This window comes from Cylas formicarius, unplaced genomic scaffold (assembly GCF_029955315.1).
Source record: "Cylas formicarius isolate icCylForm1 unplaced genomic scaffold, icCylForm1.1 PGA_scaffold_10__41_contigs__length_53128322, whole genome shotgun sequence".
NCBI classification, from domain to species: Eukaryota; Metazoa; Arthropoda; class Insecta; order Coleoptera; family Brentidae; genus Cylas; species Cylas formicarius.
The window spans coordinates 30,046,799-30,067,220 of NW_026844214.1; the positions used below are offsets into that span (position 1 = coordinate 30,046,799).

General features: G+C 32.3%; 3 protein-coding genes across 12 annotated transcripts in view; all 3 read right to left on the reverse strand.

Moving 5' to 3' along the window:
* Positions 1 to 3,663: 3,663 nt before the first annotated feature.
* Positions 3,664 to 6,010, reverse strand: LOC132700617 (uncharacterized). The gene is made up of 2 exons (XM_060668048.1): positions 5,889 to 6,010; positions 3,664 to 4,707 (listed from the first exon to the last, which is right to left on the reverse strand). The coding sequence occupies exons 1-2, from the start codon at positions 5,966 to 5,968 to the stop codon at positions 4,191 to 4,193; spliced, it is 597 nt and encodes a 198-aa protein (XP_060524031.1). The 5' UTR covers positions 5,969 to 6,010; the 3' UTR covers positions 3,664 to 4,190.
* A 647-nt stretch (positions 6,011 to 6,657) lies between these two features.
* LOC132700599 (uncharacterized) lies at positions 6,658 to 9,024 on the reverse strand. Of its 3 annotated transcripts, none has more exons than XM_060668034.1 (4): positions 8,679 to 9,024; positions 7,933 to 8,536; positions 7,821 to 7,874; positions 6,658 to 7,490 (listed from the first exon to the last, which is right to left on the reverse strand). In XM_060668034.1, exons 2-4 carry the CDS (start codon positions 8,137 to 8,139, stop codon positions 6,801 to 6,803), a joined length of 951 nt encoding a protein of 316 aa, XP_060524017.1. In that variant the 5' UTR covers positions 8,140 to 8,536; positions 8,679 to 9,024; the 3' UTR covers positions 6,658 to 6,800. The 3 variants fall into 3 exon arrangements, with proteins under 3 accessions (XP_060524017.1, XP_060524024.1, XP_060524008.1); XM_060668041.1 differs by having other exon boundaries at positions 6,658 to 7,487; positions 7,933 to 8,324; positions 8,412 to 9,024; XM_060668025.1 differs by having other exon boundaries at positions 7,933 to 8,324; positions 8,412 to 9,024.
* A 579-nt stretch (positions 9,025 to 9,603) lies between these two features.
* Positions 9,604 to 20,422, reverse strand: part of LOC132699410 (prolow-density lipoprotein receptor-related protein 1) — a 50,859-nt gene continuing 40,040 nt past the window's right edge. For 6 of the 8 annotated variants that reach the window (XM_060666101.1, XM_060666092.1, XM_060666120.1 and 3 more), the window contains 8 exons: positions 18,566 to 18,935; positions 17,991 to 18,272; positions 17,183 to 17,514; positions 12,728 to 12,949; positions 12,591 to 12,670; positions 11,234 to 11,456; positions 10,859 to 11,118; positions 9,604 to 10,744 (listed from right to left, as the gene is read on the reverse strand). In XM_060666101.1, the coding sequence (XP_060522084.1) occupies positions 10,616 to 10,744; positions 10,859 to 11,118; positions 11,234 to 11,456; positions 12,591 to 12,670; positions 12,728 to 12,949; positions 17,183 to 17,514; positions 17,991 to 18,272; positions 18,566 to 18,935 (1,898 nt within the window). In that variant the 3' untranslated portion in view covers positions 9,604 to 10,615. Of the gene's footprint in view, positions 10,745 to 10,858; positions 11,119 to 11,233; positions 11,457 to 12,590; positions 12,671 to 12,727; positions 12,950 to 16,369; positions 16,606 to 17,182; positions 17,515 to 17,990; positions 18,273 to 18,565; positions 18,936 to 20,422 lie in introns of those variants that run through there. The other 2 variants (XM_060666110.1, XM_060666125.1) reach the window with 2 other exon arrangements.

Below are 20,422 nucleotides of genomic sequence, written 5' to 3' on the forward strand. Positions count from 1 at the left end.
AATATGGAAATCCGAGACAATGTTCATGTCACTCTTGTAGCTCCGCCTCTCTCAAACAGTATATCAGTGAGTTCAGAATAGAATGTGAGCAAGCTTCACTTAAGCTCTGAGGAAGCCATCAGGATGATTGGTGAAACGTCAGCTAGCTTTATTTATAAAAAAAAGATGCAGAAGCGATCTAGAAGATTTGTAAATAGCCTTCTGAAGAAAATGTTAATTTTAACGAGTAACGAATGCCGTTTTCATCGCAGTTGTCTGTGTTCTTTATAATTTTTTTTAATTAAATTAAAATAGTAACTTCTAATTATTCCAAATAACTAACATCGGCCCATTTTAGACCAACATTAAGCACAAACAACACAGTAATATTGCCTCAGTTGGCCAGTTGAAATTATATTACATAATTTCTAAATTAACAGTTTTTCTTAGTTTGGTACCATAATTTATTGATCTGCAAATAAGTCAACTGTCAAGAACTTAGTAAACAATTTAAAAAAATAATATTCACATATTAGTATTTACTTTTTACAAAACTTCTGGGTTGCATATGCGGCAAAGAATACATTGGAGAAACCGGACGAAAAATATCAACTAGGCTCAAAGAACACGAAAGAGCCTTACGACTAAGACAAATAAATTCATCAGCTGTTGGCGAATTCTTGTATGTAATCAAACAAATCTCTAAACAACCAAAGAATCTTAACCGCGACTCTGGTCTTTACCTGTCACCAACATGGGAATCAGTGATCCGAGACGGTGTTCATGCCCCTCATTTAGCTCCGCCCCCCTCAAACAATATATATACAGGTACAGAGTAAAATGCGAGCCAGTTTCACTCAATCCCTGGAGAAGCCAACAGGAAGATTGGCGAAACGTCAGCAAGTTCGACTCAGCAAAAACCGGCGCAGGAGGAAACCAGAAATTTTGTAGAAAGTATTACAGTAGCCTGTGGAAGTTTCTTTGAAAAATTAATAATAGTATTTGCTTTCAATTATTATTATTATTGGTTAGGTTTATGTCCAAGCAGCGCCTGGCTAACGTAAATACATGTGCAATATTTCTGGCAAACATATTCAAGAATCAAAAAATTCAAGAATTACTTTCCAAAATCGGGCGACGTGTTAAAGAAAACATCTACACAAAGAAATTAAGTTTAGCAAAGAGCTTTAAAAACTACCAAATCTACAAAAAAAAAAAAATAAAATAAAAAATAAAACAGTTAGCAACAAAACATTTTTCAAAATATAGCGAAAACATGAATCGCCTTATACCCGCTCGACTGTGCACCGTCATGTTAAAAAGGAGAAGCGTGTTCTAAAGACCATATCTATTTATATGTACTTTAATACACAATCAATCGGGCAACGTTGCTCGGACGCTCAGAAATCTGCCCAATAAATGAAAAATATACATACGGACGCTAGGATGCTGAAATGTAAAAGTTTTCCCGTGTATATTGGACTCTAGCAAGGTACCTCTATAAAAGGACGCCGACATATAAGTATCATAAAACTTCACAAAAATGATCTTCGTAAAATCTGTCCTAAGGAAACTCAACGCCATCTCGTTTATAAAACTTCAAAATATTCACTTGTTAAAGTAAGGATCTTGAAGAAAACGATACTGGACGCTCAGAGACGGATCCATGAAAGGACGCTCGGAAAATAGCGGGATGTGTATATATATATATATATATATATATATATATATATATATATATATATATATATATATATATATATATATATATATATATATATATATATATATATATATATATATATATATTGTTGTTTGTTTTGTTTACTCACATTCCTTGTTTAACTTCATTTTTATTTATATCTTAGGGCACAATGAAGAAAAATAACTATTAAAAAGAACACTTTTATCGACTAACTTTTATCAAAGTTCATTTCAAAATAATAATTTTTACTAAAATATAGAAATGTTACTTTTCACATTTATTTTGGTTTGATTAAAAGCAAAAGTCAACAACTTAAATCGTTCAATAAAATAGTTCTTATATGTTGCGCACTTTAATAGGCGACCTATTAATATTAATGAAATATTATTAGACGATAAAATCAAAATATTTTATTACCTAATTATTTAGATAAGTATTTAGCAAATGATATTTTAATTTGCAAATTCCAACAACTTCTTTTCCTATTGCATTAAACAACCATTTATGTTCAATATTTCTATAATATAAATATTTATATTCGATATTTTTAATATTTCGAACACCGTTCTAAATAGCATTTAGCAGAAATTATTGGAAGAAAGTAATAAATCTAAAAATGTGCCCAAAAATTAAAAAAGATTCAGAAGTTATTGCATAGTATTCGCATATAAAAAACCAAAACTTGTTGGTGCCATTTTGTTTAATTAAAACATTTTAATAATGTTGCTTCATGGATCTGAAGATTATATAATGCAATAATAAAATAATCGAAAAATAGCAATTTGTGCAACTAAATAAAAAATATAATTTTTTTTAAGTGATCGAGGATGGCTCGGTTGGTAAGTCGTTAGACCTGCCAACTCGACTTGCAGTAGAAGTTGTTGGTTCGATTCCGACCTGGAGTCTTGGGTGTTGTTATTGCGTTTGTTGCCCGACTTTAACGACTGACTTCAATCTAGTCAGGCTTCTAAGTAAAGACAGACGCGAGTTCATTGAATTAAGGTAAAAAAAAAATGCAACCGGCGGACAAGTAGTTGAAAAAAGAATAACTTTATGCAATGAGCGGATTTTCTCACGAAGAGAGCAAGCGAAACAAAAGAGTTTGGCGACGTGTCACAGAATGTTGTTTTAAATTCTAATATCATATAAAGCGTACGGCATTGGCAACAGGATATAAATTTTGAATTCTTTTATTGAATTTGAATTCTTTCATTTCATTGAATTCTGACATTTCGAAAATAAACTTTTATTAATTATTTAATTTTTTAATAGAAAAAAAGTCTTGTGTATTGGTGTTACGTTTACGTTAATTCTAACTTAGCCTACTTCCGAATTCGTGGTAAAAAAATAAAATTCTTTATTTCCACCGTCTCTACATGCTCGAACTACGGAGCGCCAATCGAATTCATTCAATATGAAAAACAAAACAACTAGGCGAAGCAGAGCCGTTACCCCACAATTTCGCGCCAGTCTGCAAAAGTTAATAGTGACAGTGTTGCCATGTAACAAAGGCGCAGAGGACGCCTGGAAATCGACGAGCTGAAAGTAGAATATATCTTGTAAAATATACAGAGACTGGGTCTGGCGCCTCTACCGGGTATACAGCTGAACTAACAATATACAAGAAAAATCAGTTTACTATGATCGTAGCGTCTTTGTGAAAATTTTAATTTAGACTACTTAGATCTTGTTTATACCGTTTCTATAGCGCTGCATCCGGGCGTCCATATATGGACGCCCGGTTGTGGACGGACGCTCGGAAAATAGCAAATTGTTAATGTACGGACGCTTGGAAGATAGTGGGATATATATATATATATATATATATATATATATATATATATATATATATATATATATATATATATATATATATATATATATATATATATATATATATATATATATATATACTTATTAAACGACTTTATCAAGCCCAAAATCGCATATCTCGCATCTATTGCGAAGCCGGACAAATTTTTGCGTGGCCTAAAACGGGCGTCGTAAATTTTCGTGTGTATAACTGAAAATACCAAGATATAGTGACATCTATTAAAATAGCAACTAGGCTATGGGATTGAATTTAGTGTTGTCTACACAATGCAGAAAACTGTTTGCCTGAATGCTCAACCCGAAGCCATATATTTAAAGTTATTTAAACAAGGCATGGGCTTCCTAATGGTGTTACACATCTCAAAATATACACGTGTAGTTGACAGAGATCGCCACCAGGTGGTGCTTCCAAATATACACGTGTATATTTGGATCGCCCGATGTATATAGATGTCCTCGCTTCTGCGAAGCCAGGAAAAACGGCAACATTGCCAATCTCTTTGGGTTGAATTTATATTCATTGCGATACACATTTAATTTCGTCAGGAGCGCTTTTTTAGCGTGCGTGCTTTAACGGAGTTGGCTCATCAAACGTGATGTTATGATTTCGATGAAATCAAAAATTATTTGTCGTCATTAGATAAAATCAAAAAATATGATCAATTTTTATTTTTTAGTGGCATTGAAAAAAAGTTTTTATTTTTACCCAGTCAGTAATTGTTATATTATTCCGATATTTAGCAACATACTCTTCGCACTCGTGTTTCTTGGGAGTTATTTTTTCTTCTAAATGACTTTTAAAATAGTTCAATACTAACTTTTTCTCTTTGCTGTTCCATTTAGCGCGACCTTTATTTTGAGATGATTTTTCCGGTACGTGTAAAACGTCTTTTGCACAATTTGTTTTTTCGGTTTCGAGATTAGTTTGTTGTATGTCTTCTGAAGACATAATAAATGTTGGTGCGTTATATATTTGTTCAGATGATTGGGGTTTCTGATTTATTTGTGTAATTGATGATTCAGTATGTTTTTTAGTTGGTGCGTCATCGTCACTAGATTCTAAAATAGAAGCTTCTTCTTCAATTTCAATTTCACTTAAGCATTTTCCTTTAAACACTTTTCCTTTCCCTTTTTCTAGCAAAAGGAGAACTTTTGCGACTTTAGCAGTCTGAAAAATGTCTTGAGGCAACCTTAAATTAAAAAAAAATATATTGAACTGATGTGGCTTTTAATTGATGAATATCTATTAAACACGATTAAATTAGAACAAAAAATGTTGAGATTTTCACAGTTATTTATTACTTTAAGACAGCTGTATCGACAACACCGTGCCTTTTTAAAATACAAAATATGACTTTGACAACTATATATACAATAAATTAGTAATAAATTCTTAATTACCGGTGTGTATGACTGGATTTAAGTGAATTTCATACGTTCGTTAATCCGTTTCTTAAATGTTCTACCTGTTTATCCGATATAACATGATCCACATTTCAACTTGTAGACTCCGGACTTTAGAGTTTTCCGTGATTTCGTATGAACCCTCTTTGATACATAAGATTATAACAAAAAACAGTTTCAAATAACTCGGAACTCTATCTATCATTAAATGCCGAACCCAAAACAATAAAATAAAATTCAAAAAAAAAAAATATATATATATATATATATATATATATATATATATATATATATATATATATATATATATATATATATATATATATATATCGGACAAATAGGTAGAACATTTAAGAAATGAATTAACGAACATAAAAGAGCGTATAAAAAAGTTCCGATTCTAACTATGCCATTCATTTAAATTTAAACAAAAAGTAAAAAACTAAATTTCATGGAAGCTATGGAGATTAATAAAATGCGATATTCGAATTTATTACTTAATGACCAAATGGATTTAAATGCGTGTCCGTTGTTAAATTTTAAATTTATAACCCTACACCGATAATTAAGAATCTATTACTATCTGATTGTATATATAGGTGTCAGAATGTTGTTATATTTGTATTTGATACACGCGACACGGTGTCAACAGCTGACATAAAGCAATACATTGTCTGAAAGTTTTTTGTTCTAATTTAATTGTGACAAAAAAATACAGACACAGAATTAGGCATAGAACAGAAAGAAGTTGGTTTAAAGTAAATAATTATGTTTGCATTTGATTATATTTTAGTTAAAAAAGTTATTTTTAAAATTAAGTTGCTATAAAATCTCAATTACTTTGAGAATAAAAAAATTTATGGACATCAATAATCACTCACTGAGAGAGATTGAATGAAACAATCAACCAATGTTCAATATGATCACGATTTTAACAATCACTAAAAAGTTTTATTAAATAACTCACCTATAAAACTGAGCATGAGTTTTTCGCGTGTGCCCCATAAAGGTTGCTACTTGCTCTATTTCATGCGGCTGCATTGTCATTAATTGCAAAGTCGTAGCAATATGTTTTCTAAATCGCGTGGAGGTGAGGGTGTTTAGCTCCACATTTTATAGCTAAGCGTCTAATGACATTTGCTCCAGAAATCCATTTTTTAGAACCAGGAACTGCGAATACATATGGGTTTGATTTTGGAATAAAATCGGTCATATCCCTAATTTTTAAAAGGCAGGATATATATTTTTGTGTTCGTTTTGAGAAAAGGATAGGAACAGGTCTCGATCCTTTACCTCCTGTTACCACTCTTTTAAATTGTTTGGATATAATTTTTTCCACGGTTGTTAAGGATTCGGTAAATGCTTCCTGATCTAAGTGGTTATCATCCTTCATATACGTTTCTACTTTTAGAAATTGAACATCACCCACTCTTTTTCTATTAAATATGATGGTTTGAGCTAGTACACATTCAATTAGTATTTTATAATTGGTTTTTATGTCAATATTATTCGTTAATTTGTCATAACAATCTACACTTAGAGCATCGATATATGTTTGTAAAGCAAGAATGTCACTAGATAAAGGTAATTGCTTAGGGTTCTCCCATTGTTTTTCTTTAATATTTTTTAACGCAAGACTGGCCAGTTCATTACACCAATGGGCTTCGACTAGCTTCTTAAGATCTTTAATTTCATCCTTTTTTTCGCTATTTTTTAACCAGTTAATATTCGGAAGGATTCTTTTTTCTAATACTATTGTGTAAGCAACATCGCACATGATTTTTATGTTCGTACCCATATGTAACGCCAATGATGGGGCTCTAAACTCTTTCTTTACTACGTCATAGCCACTGATGTCCTTAACCGCAAAAATAAGGGTTTAGAACATTTCAGGTTTAAGAACGTCAAAAAAGGAGCGAATCCCTTCTTCCAGAGTTTTAATAACCATAAGCATCCTAGCCATTTCTCGCATTCTGTTCGACACAATGTTAGCAATTTGTTGTCGCTTATGTTTAGCTAAAAGTGTTTCTCCGAATAAACAGGTGAGGGGATCACTTTTAGCAGTAGCACTTATTTCGTCGGCTCTCATGATGTCAAAGACTTCGGATTTAATGCGAAGCTTTCGTAAGAAATCATGATTTTTTAATGAAACTGATGCTTGAAATGTTTGGGATTTACTAAGGCAATTCTTTCCAGGGTTAATGATATCAGCAGGTTTATTCTTACATTTCTTGATATGTTTATGTAATAACTTTTTAGAATAATGCCCCAAGCAATAAGAACACAGAAAATACTGTGTATCGGGTAATTTCGAACTTCTTATTGGATTTAGAATATTTTTTTCGACCTTGAGATGAAAGTATCCTTGCTTTCTCAAAGCATTAATCATACCTAACCGCTCCTTACTACGTGGTGTAAGATTTTTAATCACCATCACGTCTTTGTGGTCTCCGTGATATCTTAAAAGGTGTCTCGTGAAATGCGTTATCACGTCGTTGAAGCAAATTGGACAAATGGTAGGTCTTTCTCGGGCGGAAGATTTCTTAACATAACGCTGGTTATCATCCTGCTAAAATCAAAAACAAATATAGTGTGGTTTGGTGAGTTTGCTGAGAGCAGCCGAGATTTTTTTAGGAGAGTTTGAACAGTGAGGTTTATAAGTATATAACTCCATTTAAAATTGAATAAAAAAGAAAAAAATGTTTTGCACGAATTTTTGCTTTTGCGATTGTCCCGTATGCACGTTGCTAATTATGCATTTCAGATATTCGACAAAAATAAAGTGGCTGGATTAAAATGTTATGCCACCTTATTTTAAGTTATTGTTATACTGAAAGTATCGCTTAAAAGTACCCGAAATTATAAAAGTTGTTGCCGAAAATACCACGATTTGACTTACAAAAATGTCCGGTGGATGTAGAATGTCATAATTGTTCGGTATTTTTTGTGAAATCTGTAAAATAATTTCATTAATGAATATCCCAGAAATGAAGAAAAAGTAAATAAAATACCTCTTTAGTTATTGGCTGATTATTTTGTTGGTCTATTGGTATTAATATATCTGGTGATTTTACGGAGTTATTTACTTTTCCTTCATAACACTTTACTTGGTCGCACGAACGATTTCTGTTAACAGATACAAATGATTCTGTAGATCCGCTAGCACTAGGTGATGGTCTATATTCTGAACCAGAATCTTCAAAATCACTGCATTGCATATCGTCATCACTTATGTCCCTTTTCTTTAGCACGGGAGGTGATTTTTTGGAGTCTATTATATGCGTTATTTGAATAGGAATTCCAAGTTTTGGTATATTTTGAAGATATGTGTGAGTTAAATTCTTTTAAACTTATCTCGCTCAAATCCAAATCAGTTGGAGGTATGATCGACGCCACAGAGTTTCTAAAAGATATATTTGTATTAATAATTAATTCTGAACCTAGGCCAATTGCTCTTGAGAGTAAATCGAATGTCTTGTATAATAAGTACCTAGATGTGTTGTCATTCTCTGAAGAACTACTGCTGAGGCTAAACTGATCTGGTGTAGGTATGTCTGGCATAGTGGGAACAGGTGATACTACATCTGCGGTATCCCAAGAATAATGTTCTAGTTGCTAATTTGAAGTAAAAAATTGCTGTTTGTCCCAAATTTATTAAAATACAAATAAATTTCTGTATTTTACTCACAATATAAAAATTACTTTAAGGAAACGGATGGAAAAAAGTAGGCGTGGAATAATTCGCACGAATACTTACTTGCACCAGACTATCAGATGCCATGGTAACATTTATAGATTCATCACTAATAACTGCACACTTATTTTCCATAGCCAGTTTTAGTAAAAACTTGCTTCGGTTCATTGCAACTGAAAATAAAATTTGGAAGCAAAGCAATAGTATCCGCGTATATGTGTTGCTAAGGGGAAACTAACCGACCTACTCGTCAAGATTAAAGGTTTAAATACAACGCGACAACGTCGCTGGACTTCCCCGAAATAATGAAATATGTGCAGTATATGCAATTAGGCTTCATAATAGATGTAATATATCTTATGGCTTCCTAAGCCTTATGGTATAGTTGTTAAAGGTTCTACCTCGAACCGCACCCCTCAAACCAGGCTTCCATTCACCTATGGAACATGTGGGGCTTCGCATTATTTATCGGATGTATATATATATATATATATATATATATATATATATATATATATATATATATATATATATATATATATATATATATATATATATATATATATATATATATATATATATATATATATATATATATATATATATATATATATATATATATATATATATATATATATATATATATATATATATATATATATATATATATATATATATATATATATATATATATATATATATATATATATATATATATATATATATATATATATATATATATATATATATATATATATATATATATATATATATATATATATATATAGAAAAAATTACTTGAAGCAATCTTTTTTTTATGTTACTACTACTATTACTGCATCCGCTTGTATTCTTAGCAGCTTCAGATCTTTTAATTATTACCCACAGATTCACCTAATTTGAATTTTTGGATTTCGGCAATAAATATGTTTTTGTATCAAATTTAAAGCTGGGCGCTTATAACGTCAACAATGATAAGAACAAAAAATATATGTAATTTTTTTATTGAAATTTTTTTAAAAAATTAATGTTGTACACATTTGGTTTTAATGGAAAACTCTTCAATAATTTTTCATAATTTACACAGAATTTGTAATGAAAAATAGGATTCCCAAAATACATTTACAAATAATATTAATTGTAAATTCAAAGCTGCACAACGAGAAATGTTACTAATATAATTTAAAAGTAATGTTACTCTAGCAGCCTTATGTTCTGTATCATTTTTACAGATTGGAAAACACATTCACATATGACACTGCAAAAGAACCCATTAAATGGTTTCATTTTCTGAGTATTGACAGATACTGGCGTAATTATGGGCAAAGAACATGGACCATCTAAAAATGTATTTTATCAATTCTTCTCATTTAAGAATTTCTAAGATTCTAGGCATCACATCTATTATAATAAATATATGTTTCGACATCATTTAGTAACGAGATGAGGTTCATATACTGTAAGTCCTTTGAATTGAGTTGCTTGCCATATATTTCTTTAAACTAAGTAATTGTTATGATCATCGTACATATTATGTTACGAATAGAAAATTTAACTTAAATTGTATTTTGTTATGTCAAACGCACTATATATTTTTTTTGTAAATTTTAGAAAATTGGAAAAATAAATAGTTGATTATTTGTAACAAAAATCATCGGTTAGCATTAATTCAAATAACACAAAAATCTAATTTTATAAGTTACATAAATTCCGGTTGTTCAATTAAAAGAAAAATGATATGTAAGAGGCTACTCAAGTGTTTCACCATATATTTGCAGAATCAAAAAAGACGTTTTCAAATAATAATACATCAAAAAATGATACAAACACTGTCAAAACTAAAACATTTAAATTAAGTATTTAAAATAAATGTTTGTTTCACTTTTGACTGGTATGCCCAATGGTCAATGTTCTCTTCAGCAAAGAATATGTCATAACCTGGTTTGCAAAAAATACTTAAATATAAAAAAAATAAATCACGAGGTATTTGCTTATTAAGATTACAGTTCCTCCGTTGGCGGTAAAGGAAGTCTATCAACACTATGTTCCAATAAAATTGCTTTCTCTTCCTTGCCTTTTGAATTTCCATTATAAACAGATTCGTATACTGGGTTGTCAAAATTTCCAGACTGAAAAAAGCTGCTGTTTAAAATTAATTACCAAAAAACCTGTTGTATTAAGATTTTTATATAATCAAAAAGAAGTTTTGAGCCAATAATACACAATTGATTTATTATGTTTACCTTATCAGTTTCAAGGGTGAAAGGTTCAGCATCTCGGTCTTGATAAATTGGATTATTAAAATCGTGCTCTTGCAATCTTTCATGTGAAAAAAACATTCTTCTTCGGTAAAAATATTCAAATCCAATTAGTCCCAAAATCAAGACGACTAAAATAACAGCTGAAGCAGACATAATTGGAACCCACATACTTCTTCCCTCGCCCTTAACTTCATTTCCAATGTAGATATTCTCACCTCTTCGGTTAACATTACATGTGGGTCCTGTTTTTAAATAAGTATTTAAGTAAAAAATACAGACATTAACAATAAACATTAAAATTTAAAAAAATAGCTGCAAAAATATGTTTGTTGTTTTCATTTCACTGACATTGATTACCTTGGTATTCAGATAGACATATACAATAAGCGACTCCATCCGTTACTGCACATGTACCACCATTTTGACAATGATTTTGGCAAATCTCTGGAATGGTACATGTTGGTCCTATCCACTTTTCTTTGCAGATGCATGTCGGCGTTTTAGGTTCAGACAGATGGCAGACACCTCCATTTTGACAATAACCACGACAGTCGAAATTAGTTAGACTACGATTAGAATCCTTAAAAAATCCACTGTTAGATAAAATAAACTATATAATAAAAAGATTGCGCTGAAAAATGAAAACCGTTTTTATTACATTTCTACTTTCACTTTTTTAGTTAATTTAGTTAACGTTTTAAGATTATGTGACTTTATTATTATTATTTATGTTCAAATATATGAAATTTAAGGGATAAGTCTGGCTGTCCCAAAGTACGAGAATAAAATGCATGGAACTGTATATTATATGGTGAAAAGCCCAAATGAAAATTATTTACTTTTTTTTCAAAGATTTACCAAAAATCAAAAATCTTCAAAAAAAATCTCAGTTTACAAACTGTGAGATGTTGCGCCCATTTCAATCATATTCAGATAAAGAATGTGCCATTTTATCGGACATAAGTGTTCATGTTGACACAATAAATAGTAAGTAGCAAAAATATACCGAGATTTTAAAACAATGGTAGCGCACAGTTGCACTAATAATAATACCCTTCCTAGTTCGGTTCAATATCAATACATTTGAAACAAGGAAGATAACCTCTATCAAATGTATTTTGGCTAAATTCGAGCAAAAATAAACATGAACTTGCTACGGACTATATGGCAACACAGAAATTTTACACGCTGAATTCTAAACTGTAGACTATCCGAAACACTTTTTCGCTTTTTATGAAAGCATTATCCAATTATTTGGATTGATCAAAGAGATTCTAACTCGGAAAAACCGTTTTACATACTTCCAATAATAGTTTTTCTTTTTAAATTTTTATCAGAGCAATTTTAAATTGTTTATTATATAAAATTTATTCTCTTCTATTGACTCGTTTAAACATTGCAAAAAAAAAAACAAAAATTACGAGAAAATGGCACACCTAAGCGCTTGTGTATATTGGAGTATCTTGGTTTATAGAGCTGCACATGGTGTTTATGTCAATTAAACAACAGTCAATAAACTAAATTATTTAAATTTATATATATATATATATATATATATATATATATATATATATATATATATATATATATATATATATATATATATATATATATATATATATATATATATATATATATATATATATATATATATATATATATATATATATATATATAAATTTAAATAAATAATAAATAAAATTAAAATATTTACCTCACAGTTTATGCATAATCCATCGTCCTGTCGGCATTTGCAATCAGAAATTTGTGTTTCACATTTTTGACCAGTATAACCTTGAAAATTCAAAAATAATAATAAAACAATTAATTGATAACAATCCTCATAAATACCCTCTTGACAATTGCAAAAAAGTCCAGTGGAATTTGTAACAATCGTGCCATGGGTTCCGCAGGCTGAAATCTCACAGTGTTCTCCGCTATACCCATTTGGACAATGACAAATAGATGTTTCATTCTTAAAGTAACATGCACCATTATTCTCACAACTAAAATTGGTGCAATGTTGGCAACGATATCCAAAAAAGCCTTCTCGACAATGGCAATGGGGTAAACCTAAATATAAATTAAAAAAATTATAACTAATATATGCGCCATGTAATCGACTGAATTGACTGTAAATAACAAATAATGAGCAATACACTCAAATATGTCGTATTCGAATGTTGATGGTACATTAGCTGATGTGCAGGGTGAAAAGTTAGTAAGTTATTTATTGTAATTAATATTTTGCCAGTGGCATATTCATACATCTTACGGACCTTAACCGACAATCTACTGAGAAAACATTGGCAGATTGTACTGAAGGATCTTCGAGCAATACCTTCGTCAATTCGCACTGTAATTAGGTTCCTCGTTATTACTATCAGGAACAGAACAGAACACCGATACATCGATAATCAATAGTCAGTCAGACATACCTTAGTCCAAAAGTTCACAAGTAAAAAGTTACAGGGTGTTAAAGTGTCGCTTTAGTTTTCGATTTTTTTATTTAACTTTCAAACGTTCCAAGGAATTAAGTGAGGCTAACGCACCCCATACCAATTTTATCCAAATATGCAGTGATTAACGTTACTGAAATATATTTTGTGCTATCCTGTATGCCATTAATTAAATTGAATTAAAGTAAGTCAGTAAGTAAGTAAAGTAATCATTAAATTAGATTAAACTACAAGATGTTTTTTACAAAATATCTGGATTCCTCCTGCGTCGGTTGTGGTTGAGTCCAACTTGCTGACGTTTCATCATCATCATCCTGTTGGCTTCTTGAGAGCTTAACTGAGACAGTTTCAGCTGAGCCAACAGAATGATTGGCGAAACGTTAGCAAGTTCGACTCAACAACAACCGACGCACGAGGAATCCAGAAGTTTTGTATAGATTAGATTATTAGATAGATTACTATATACGATATAGATTATGGAATATAAATGAACAAAAGGTTATAGTGTCAAGAGGTGTTATAGTTTATGCAGAAGAATTCTACCACAAATAGGCTAACGTGAATATAGAAGATAATGAAATTGACAGTGAAATGAAAAATAAGCAAACAGGCGACGTCCATGAAAATGAAAGTTATCAGGATAGAATTACTATCAAAAAAGGAGATGACTGAGAAAGAAAAATGGAAACAAAAGAAAAGAAAAGGATGATAAACTTACCAGAAAGAAATAATGATTATGAAATGTATGTGGCGTTTGATGCAATGTCATATATGGATGATGTGCCAGAAAGTAGACAAGACAAAGAATTGTGGATTAAAGCTATGGAAAGAGCAATCAAATCAATTGAGGAAAACAATAGTTGGAACGAAGTGTAATTACCCAGTAAAGGAGAAATATTGAACACTAAGTGGGTATTTGCATCAAAACCTTTTGAAGAATGTGTTGAAAATAAATATAAAGCAAGGCTTGTGTGAGAGGATTTGATGATTGATTGTTGTACCAAAGAAGTCTTAAATTAGAACACTTTTCAAACAACTAGATGTGAAAACGGTCTTTTTAAATGGAGAGTTAAAAGATAGTATATACGTTTTCCCACCAGAGAGGGAGTTTGCAAAGTTGGACATGTTTTAAAGTTGGATAAATCATTATAAGGATTAAAACATGCATTGAACATTGAGATGAATAGCTATCTATTGAAATTGGGATTTGAAAGATCCGAGACTGATAATTCTTTATATATGAAAAGAATTGATCGCGAAATTGTGTATTTATTACTGTATGTAGATGACATAACATCTTTAAAATTAATTGACAAGTACAAAAGTAAATTAGTGGAAATGTTTGATATCAAGGTATTGAGGCGAATTGAAGACTTTTTTTAGGCTTGGCGATAAATTAAAATAGACCAGCAGGAATTTTGGAAATTAGGAAAATTATCTGACAAGAATTTTAATTTGTTCTTACCTCTCCATCTCAGGGTCATGAAAAAGAAACGCATTAATTAATTAAATTCGTAATTTAGTAGTGAGGTAAGACAATGCCTAGGCTAGCTCATTAACAACCGAGAAAAATTAATAAAGTAGAAAAAAAAAATACTAAACCAAAGCCAAGTTGGAAGGCCGTGAAGGGCACCTCGGTCAGTCCCGGAAGGTGGTAGGTAGGCGCCACGTGATTCGAAAAAGGTAGACTTATCAACCCGAGGTATTCCAACCCGTAAAGGAAATAAACAAGTGAATCACGAATAATAATTTATTTTCTTCAACCTGGTGGTAGGTGCGAGTGTCAAATCTCACCTTCAAGTTTTGAAGGTGCAAAAGAATGTAAGACACTATAATTTAAGGCTATAAGTTCCGCAAACCGTTCTTGAAGAGAACAGGCCACTTAAGCTACCCAAACCTCAAGATGTCCCGAACGTTACACAGTTGTCTGTCACTATCCCGGGAACCAAGCCAAGATGGAATGGTGGCTCAATGGCACAGCCGCAGGTGGGCAGTCCCAGTTAACCCAGCAAAGTCCGTCCGGAAAGCCGGCTGCTCAATAGGGGAAACTCCACAACTAAACATGTACCCAAGAGACAGCATACACTGCAAGACACCAAGTCTGGTCTGGTATTCCGGTGAAAGAAGAAACCACGTGGAAGGTTTGCGGGAAACGGAGCAACAATACGTACAATACTAATTAAAAAAAAAAAACCTAAAATAAAATCGGCATAAATTGAGGAACACTGATTAGGTGGCGAAAAGGTAACTTACCTCGATTCGAGGGTTTTCTGGAAATGTGGGGCAATGACAAATCTTTTCAAAATCCCTCGTTGAGGAAGATTCCCATTCCAAACTCCAAATAGATCCAAAAGTATGGGAAATCATAAATTAGTGACCAATTTACATATCCCCCTCTTATTGGGGTAGCACTACCGGCTCAAAAAGAAATCGGTCACACAAAAGAAAACCTGCTACAACCCCAAGCTTCAAAAGCTAGCGTACAAAATGCCGGATGATTCAGACAACCAGTTTTATTAAAAGGCTAAACGGGCACAAAAAAATTACAGGGAAAACGCCACTCTTGCCAACCTAGTCGACGGTACGCCGCCAGTAGAAAGAACAACCGAACTATATCTGTGGTGATGGCCGTATGGCCCGTGCCAAAGAATCGAGGTTGCGTCAACGAGATCGAATTACCCGAACGCTATCTATGGTGGCGACCGGACGGCCAGTCACAGAAAATGGAGGAAGAATAGGTTAAGAAACAAAACAATGTTTACTAGGCTCGCCAAAGAATACCGAAGCAATGAAAAGCAAATGTGGTCCCTAGTCTCATAGGGTGACAGATGGTAATGGTTATGATTCCTTCTAATGCGCAACTAATACTCTGTTTTTTGCATTAGTATCTCTCAGTAAACCGGTGTCACTTAAGAGAAAACCAAGCGAACAAGGGGCCACGCACACAGCCGTTGCAGCATAAAATATTTATGGTTCGGCAACACAATCGGCCGGGGAGTACAAGTCCGAAACTAAAGGAACCGAGTCTACAAAAGAACATGCCAAACAGCAAAAGGTGAAGGAAATGGACAGTATAATTAATTCTACAAGGTACTAATAAAATAAACCGTTACTTCGCAAATGTGCCAGCACTGGTACTTTAAAAATGCTAAATTTTACCATTGAAATATGAAACCGTCACATTGTAAGACCATAATAATATATATAATATAGTTATATTTGGAAGACCATTATTTCTGCATCTCTACTCGTTCAACTTACAGTTGGGTCCTAAAAATCAAGTCAGTCAGTCTGCCATAAAATTATCGAAACCATATCGACAATCGCAAATTTATGGATGCGCTCACGCTCAGTGTAGCAAAATTCTAGCTCCAAGTTTGAGCTTTAATGGAACTTCATACTTCATATTTAAAATTATCTTATTAAGGATTTGTGCACTCTACGAAGGCAAATAACCTCTCTCTATTTATAACTTGCAGGAAGAGGAGAGTCTGGAGCAAGTTTTTTTTAGAAATATTGTTGTTGTTAATGATTTGATTAACTCTCTTAATTCCAATTGCGCGAGTCGCTTGGTTACTATTTTGAAATTCATCTTAAGCATGTACTACTGTGGTGAATACTTAGTGAAACTCTTTTATTTTAACTTTGCCATCTTTGAAAGCACACTTAACTACTTGTAATAATAGTTTTATTTTATATTATATTTTATTATTAAAGTTAATTAAAACGTAAAAACTATCTAACCAAAATGATGGTAAGAGTTAAGGATTTTTTTGTATCATAACTATACTCATCCTCTTTGCAGTATTGTAAAAACTCGTGCAATTATAAATAGTTTTACACTTACCAGTAGTCATTAAAGAGCATGTTCCTCCATTTCTACAAAAATCGCTACACAAAAGTTTTCGCTTTTCACATCGTTTCCCATACCACTGAGGAGGGCAGAAACACCGAGCTGAAGTATCCTCTTTATTAACAATGCAAACTCCTCTATTTTTGCAATACTGGCTACATAGAAAATGTTGACAACGTTCTCCAATATAATCAGGTGGGCAAACACAGTGTGGCCCATGAATAGCGCTTACATTACAATATCCTGCATTACAACTGAATGGGCATTTGGATGAAGTTGCAGGCACAATATTTACTGCTTTGCACGTAAGATTATCATTAACATATCTGAAAAACATTAGCACTTGTTTACCAGGACTCCTTGACGAGTTTTAAGAGAATATTTTATAAATAAGACAGAGACTCAGTATTGCCTTTGAATACCTTGAAGTCACGCCATGCATTATCAAAGTATGAAAATAAGTTTTCGTTTTAATAACCTATTTCATAAGTACATTATAAAGGTTTTATTATATATAATATTAAAGTCTAAAAAATAGAAATATTGAGTGTTTAATGTGATAAGAAAAAGAAATTTTTTTAAATGAAATAACTGAGTAAATATGAACAAAATGCCAATCTGATGGATTTGTTGCAGACCAATGGGTTTAAATAAAATAAAATATGTTTTTAAATCTACCTACATTTTGAAAATAATTTTGAAGATGTGTCTTTTAAATAAAAGGTTTCAGCTCAGTTACAAGATACATTTACTAAGTTGTTGCCACATCCAAACACCTGAAATAGTGATGCAAAAAACCCACCCATCAGCACACAAGCACCTGGCGCCCTTGGGAGTCAATAAGCAAAATTCTTTGTTGTTACAAAAGTCATAACAGGAGTTATTAAATTTCGGCCTCTTGTGCTCCTGAAGTATCAAAATATCTGAAATTCGGGGAAGTCCACTTGCTAAATGGACTATGTTCCCAGTACCAAACTTATTAAGCCTGATTACGTCATGTTTGTACGTCGATATAAAAAGATTATCTTCGAATATTTCTAGCTTGAAAGGCTTTAAACTTTTGTTAAAATTTCGTATAACCCGTCTAAAAAAAAACAAAATTGCTAATTAAAAAATTGTAGCAAAAAAATACTGAGAATTTCTACTTTTTAAAACAAATCAACTGACTGAACAATAAGTTTTAATGGATTCCAGTTCATTTATGAGAAATTTTAATAGTGTGTGACTTAGTCAAAAAAATCTGTCTTTTAAGGATAGCCTGAACCGGAAAAGACAAGTGACGTCAGTCATGTTATCATGTCAGAAATATTCTGCAATAGTATTAATACTTTTTAAGAAATTCTCAGCTATCATAGTCTGTATGAAAATATTACACACCTATCTTTACCATCAAATGTAATACTTTCTACCATCATTGAAATATGATCACTCCAATAGATTCTTCTAGCGGGATAATCTACAGCCAACCCCGCAGGACATATTAATTTATTTACTAGCACGCTTCGATTGTATCCATCCATATTGGCCATTTCAATTCTTGGAACACCACCCCATTCTGCCCAAAATATAAGACCATCTCCAGGAGACACAACAATATCCCGCGGCTCTTGCATATTACCGGATGTCAAGGTATAATTAAAAATACCTTTAAGATCGGACACCAATATGCGATTACCGTCAGTTACGTATATACGTTTAGCCACCCAATCGAGAGCTATGCCCCTTGGATTTCGAAGATTGGACAAGACTGTAAAAAAGAGACGCAAATATTTATGAAAAATATGTTTTTTTAAATATCTGTTGGTAATCGTTAAACGAACCAATAAAATATATCCTACATCTACGGTCCGAGGAACGAATGCAGACTAGGGTTTAGTTAAGAAGGTGAGGTTATGTTAGAATTAGAGACGCGTGGTTACTTTTTGTACTTTTAGTATTCATCTTTTTCGTGTTGCTTTTTGTAGTGTCAATATGTTGTTGAGTTTCGGACTTGTTTGAATATCCGGAATTGAACATTTCCTCCAACAGGTTATGGGCCCAGACATGCTGTGTAAGCAATACCAAGTTATTTGGAAAAGTTATGGGGTTGGGCATAAAAACGAACGCAACAAAGAATAGTGATGGCAGAAGGATTGCAAGTAGTGAAGTTGAATGGAGAAAATTGGACACTTTGGAAATTTCAAACATTGGTGTGTTTAAAATCCAGGGGACTCTTCGAAATTGTTAACAGATATGAATGTTACAGAATGGATTATGAAAGATGCAAAGGCTCAATGGTGTGTAGACTGGAAGTAAAGCTCCTTACCCATGTGTTGAAAGGTTGAAAATTGAAGAAATTCAAGGAAATCTGATACTGCAAGGAGAAGAAATAAGCGATAAAATGGCAATCACAAAGATACTTATGTCTCTACCTGAAAGTTTAAAGTACTTTGTTCCAGCCTGGGAATCTATGCCAGAAGACAAACAAACTTTGTCAGAACTGATGTCAAGATTGTTAGTAGAAAAAGAAAGAAACCAACCTAGTAGTTCAGGGACAGCTTTAGTCACAAGAACATTTAAGTCAAACAAGATTCAACAACAGCGTAAAGATATGGTATGTTTTCAGTGCAATAAAAAGGGTCACATAAAGAACAATTGTTCAGAGAAGACCAAGAAAATATGTCACTGCTGCAGAAAAGATTGATACCTAATTAAAGACTGTTGGTTTAACAAAAATAAGAAGAAAAAGGATGAAGGTGGTAATCCAGAAAGCGATGAAAAAAATGAAAAAGCGAATGTTAAACAAGCGTTAGTAGGAGTATCCTGCACAGAAATATCAGCTTTGATTGGAGAATAAAATGGTGGATGTGACTGGTGGCTAGAGATAGCGGAGCCACAGAACATATGTGTTTTGATAAGGACAGTTTTATAGAAATGCGAGAACTCCAAGAAAGAAGACATGTAAAAATTGGGAACAGTTCTTTGCTAGAAGTACAAGGAATTGGAAAAGTAGAAGTTCAAGCATGGAACGGTCATGACTGGATAAAAACAAATTTATGTGAAGTTTTGTTTGTACCTGACCTTGAAGTAAATCTATTTTCATTGAGTACAGCTCTAGGTCTAATGATGCAGTCTAATAAACAAGAGAGCGAGTTCCGAGATAAAAACGGACACGTGAGGGCAGTTGCTCAGAGAAAAGGGCGACTATATCGAATGAAGTTTAAACCTCCAGAGAGTATGTCACTATGCAATATA

Coding starts and splice junctions, on each gene's coding strand:
- LOC132700617 (XM_060668048.1), bottom strand. CDS start 5,968: ATGACAATGCAGCCGCATGAAATAGAGCAAGTAGCAACCTTTATGGGG. Junction 4,708..5,888: donor ACTCATGCTCAGTTTTATAG/GTGAGTTATTTA, acceptor TTTTAATTTAAG/GTTGCCTCAAGACATTTTTC.
- LOC132700599 (XM_060668034.1), bottom strand. CDS start 8,139: ATGCAATGCAGTGATTTTGAAGATTCTGGTTCAGAATATAGACCATCA. Junction 7,875..7,932: donor ATCAGCCAATAACTAAAGAG/GTATTTTATTTA, acceptor ATTATTTTACAG/ATTTCACAAAAAATACCGAA. Junction 7,491..7,820: donor TACATCCACCGGACATTTTT/GTAAGTCAAATC, acceptor TTTTGATTTTAG/CAGGATGATAACCAGCGTTA.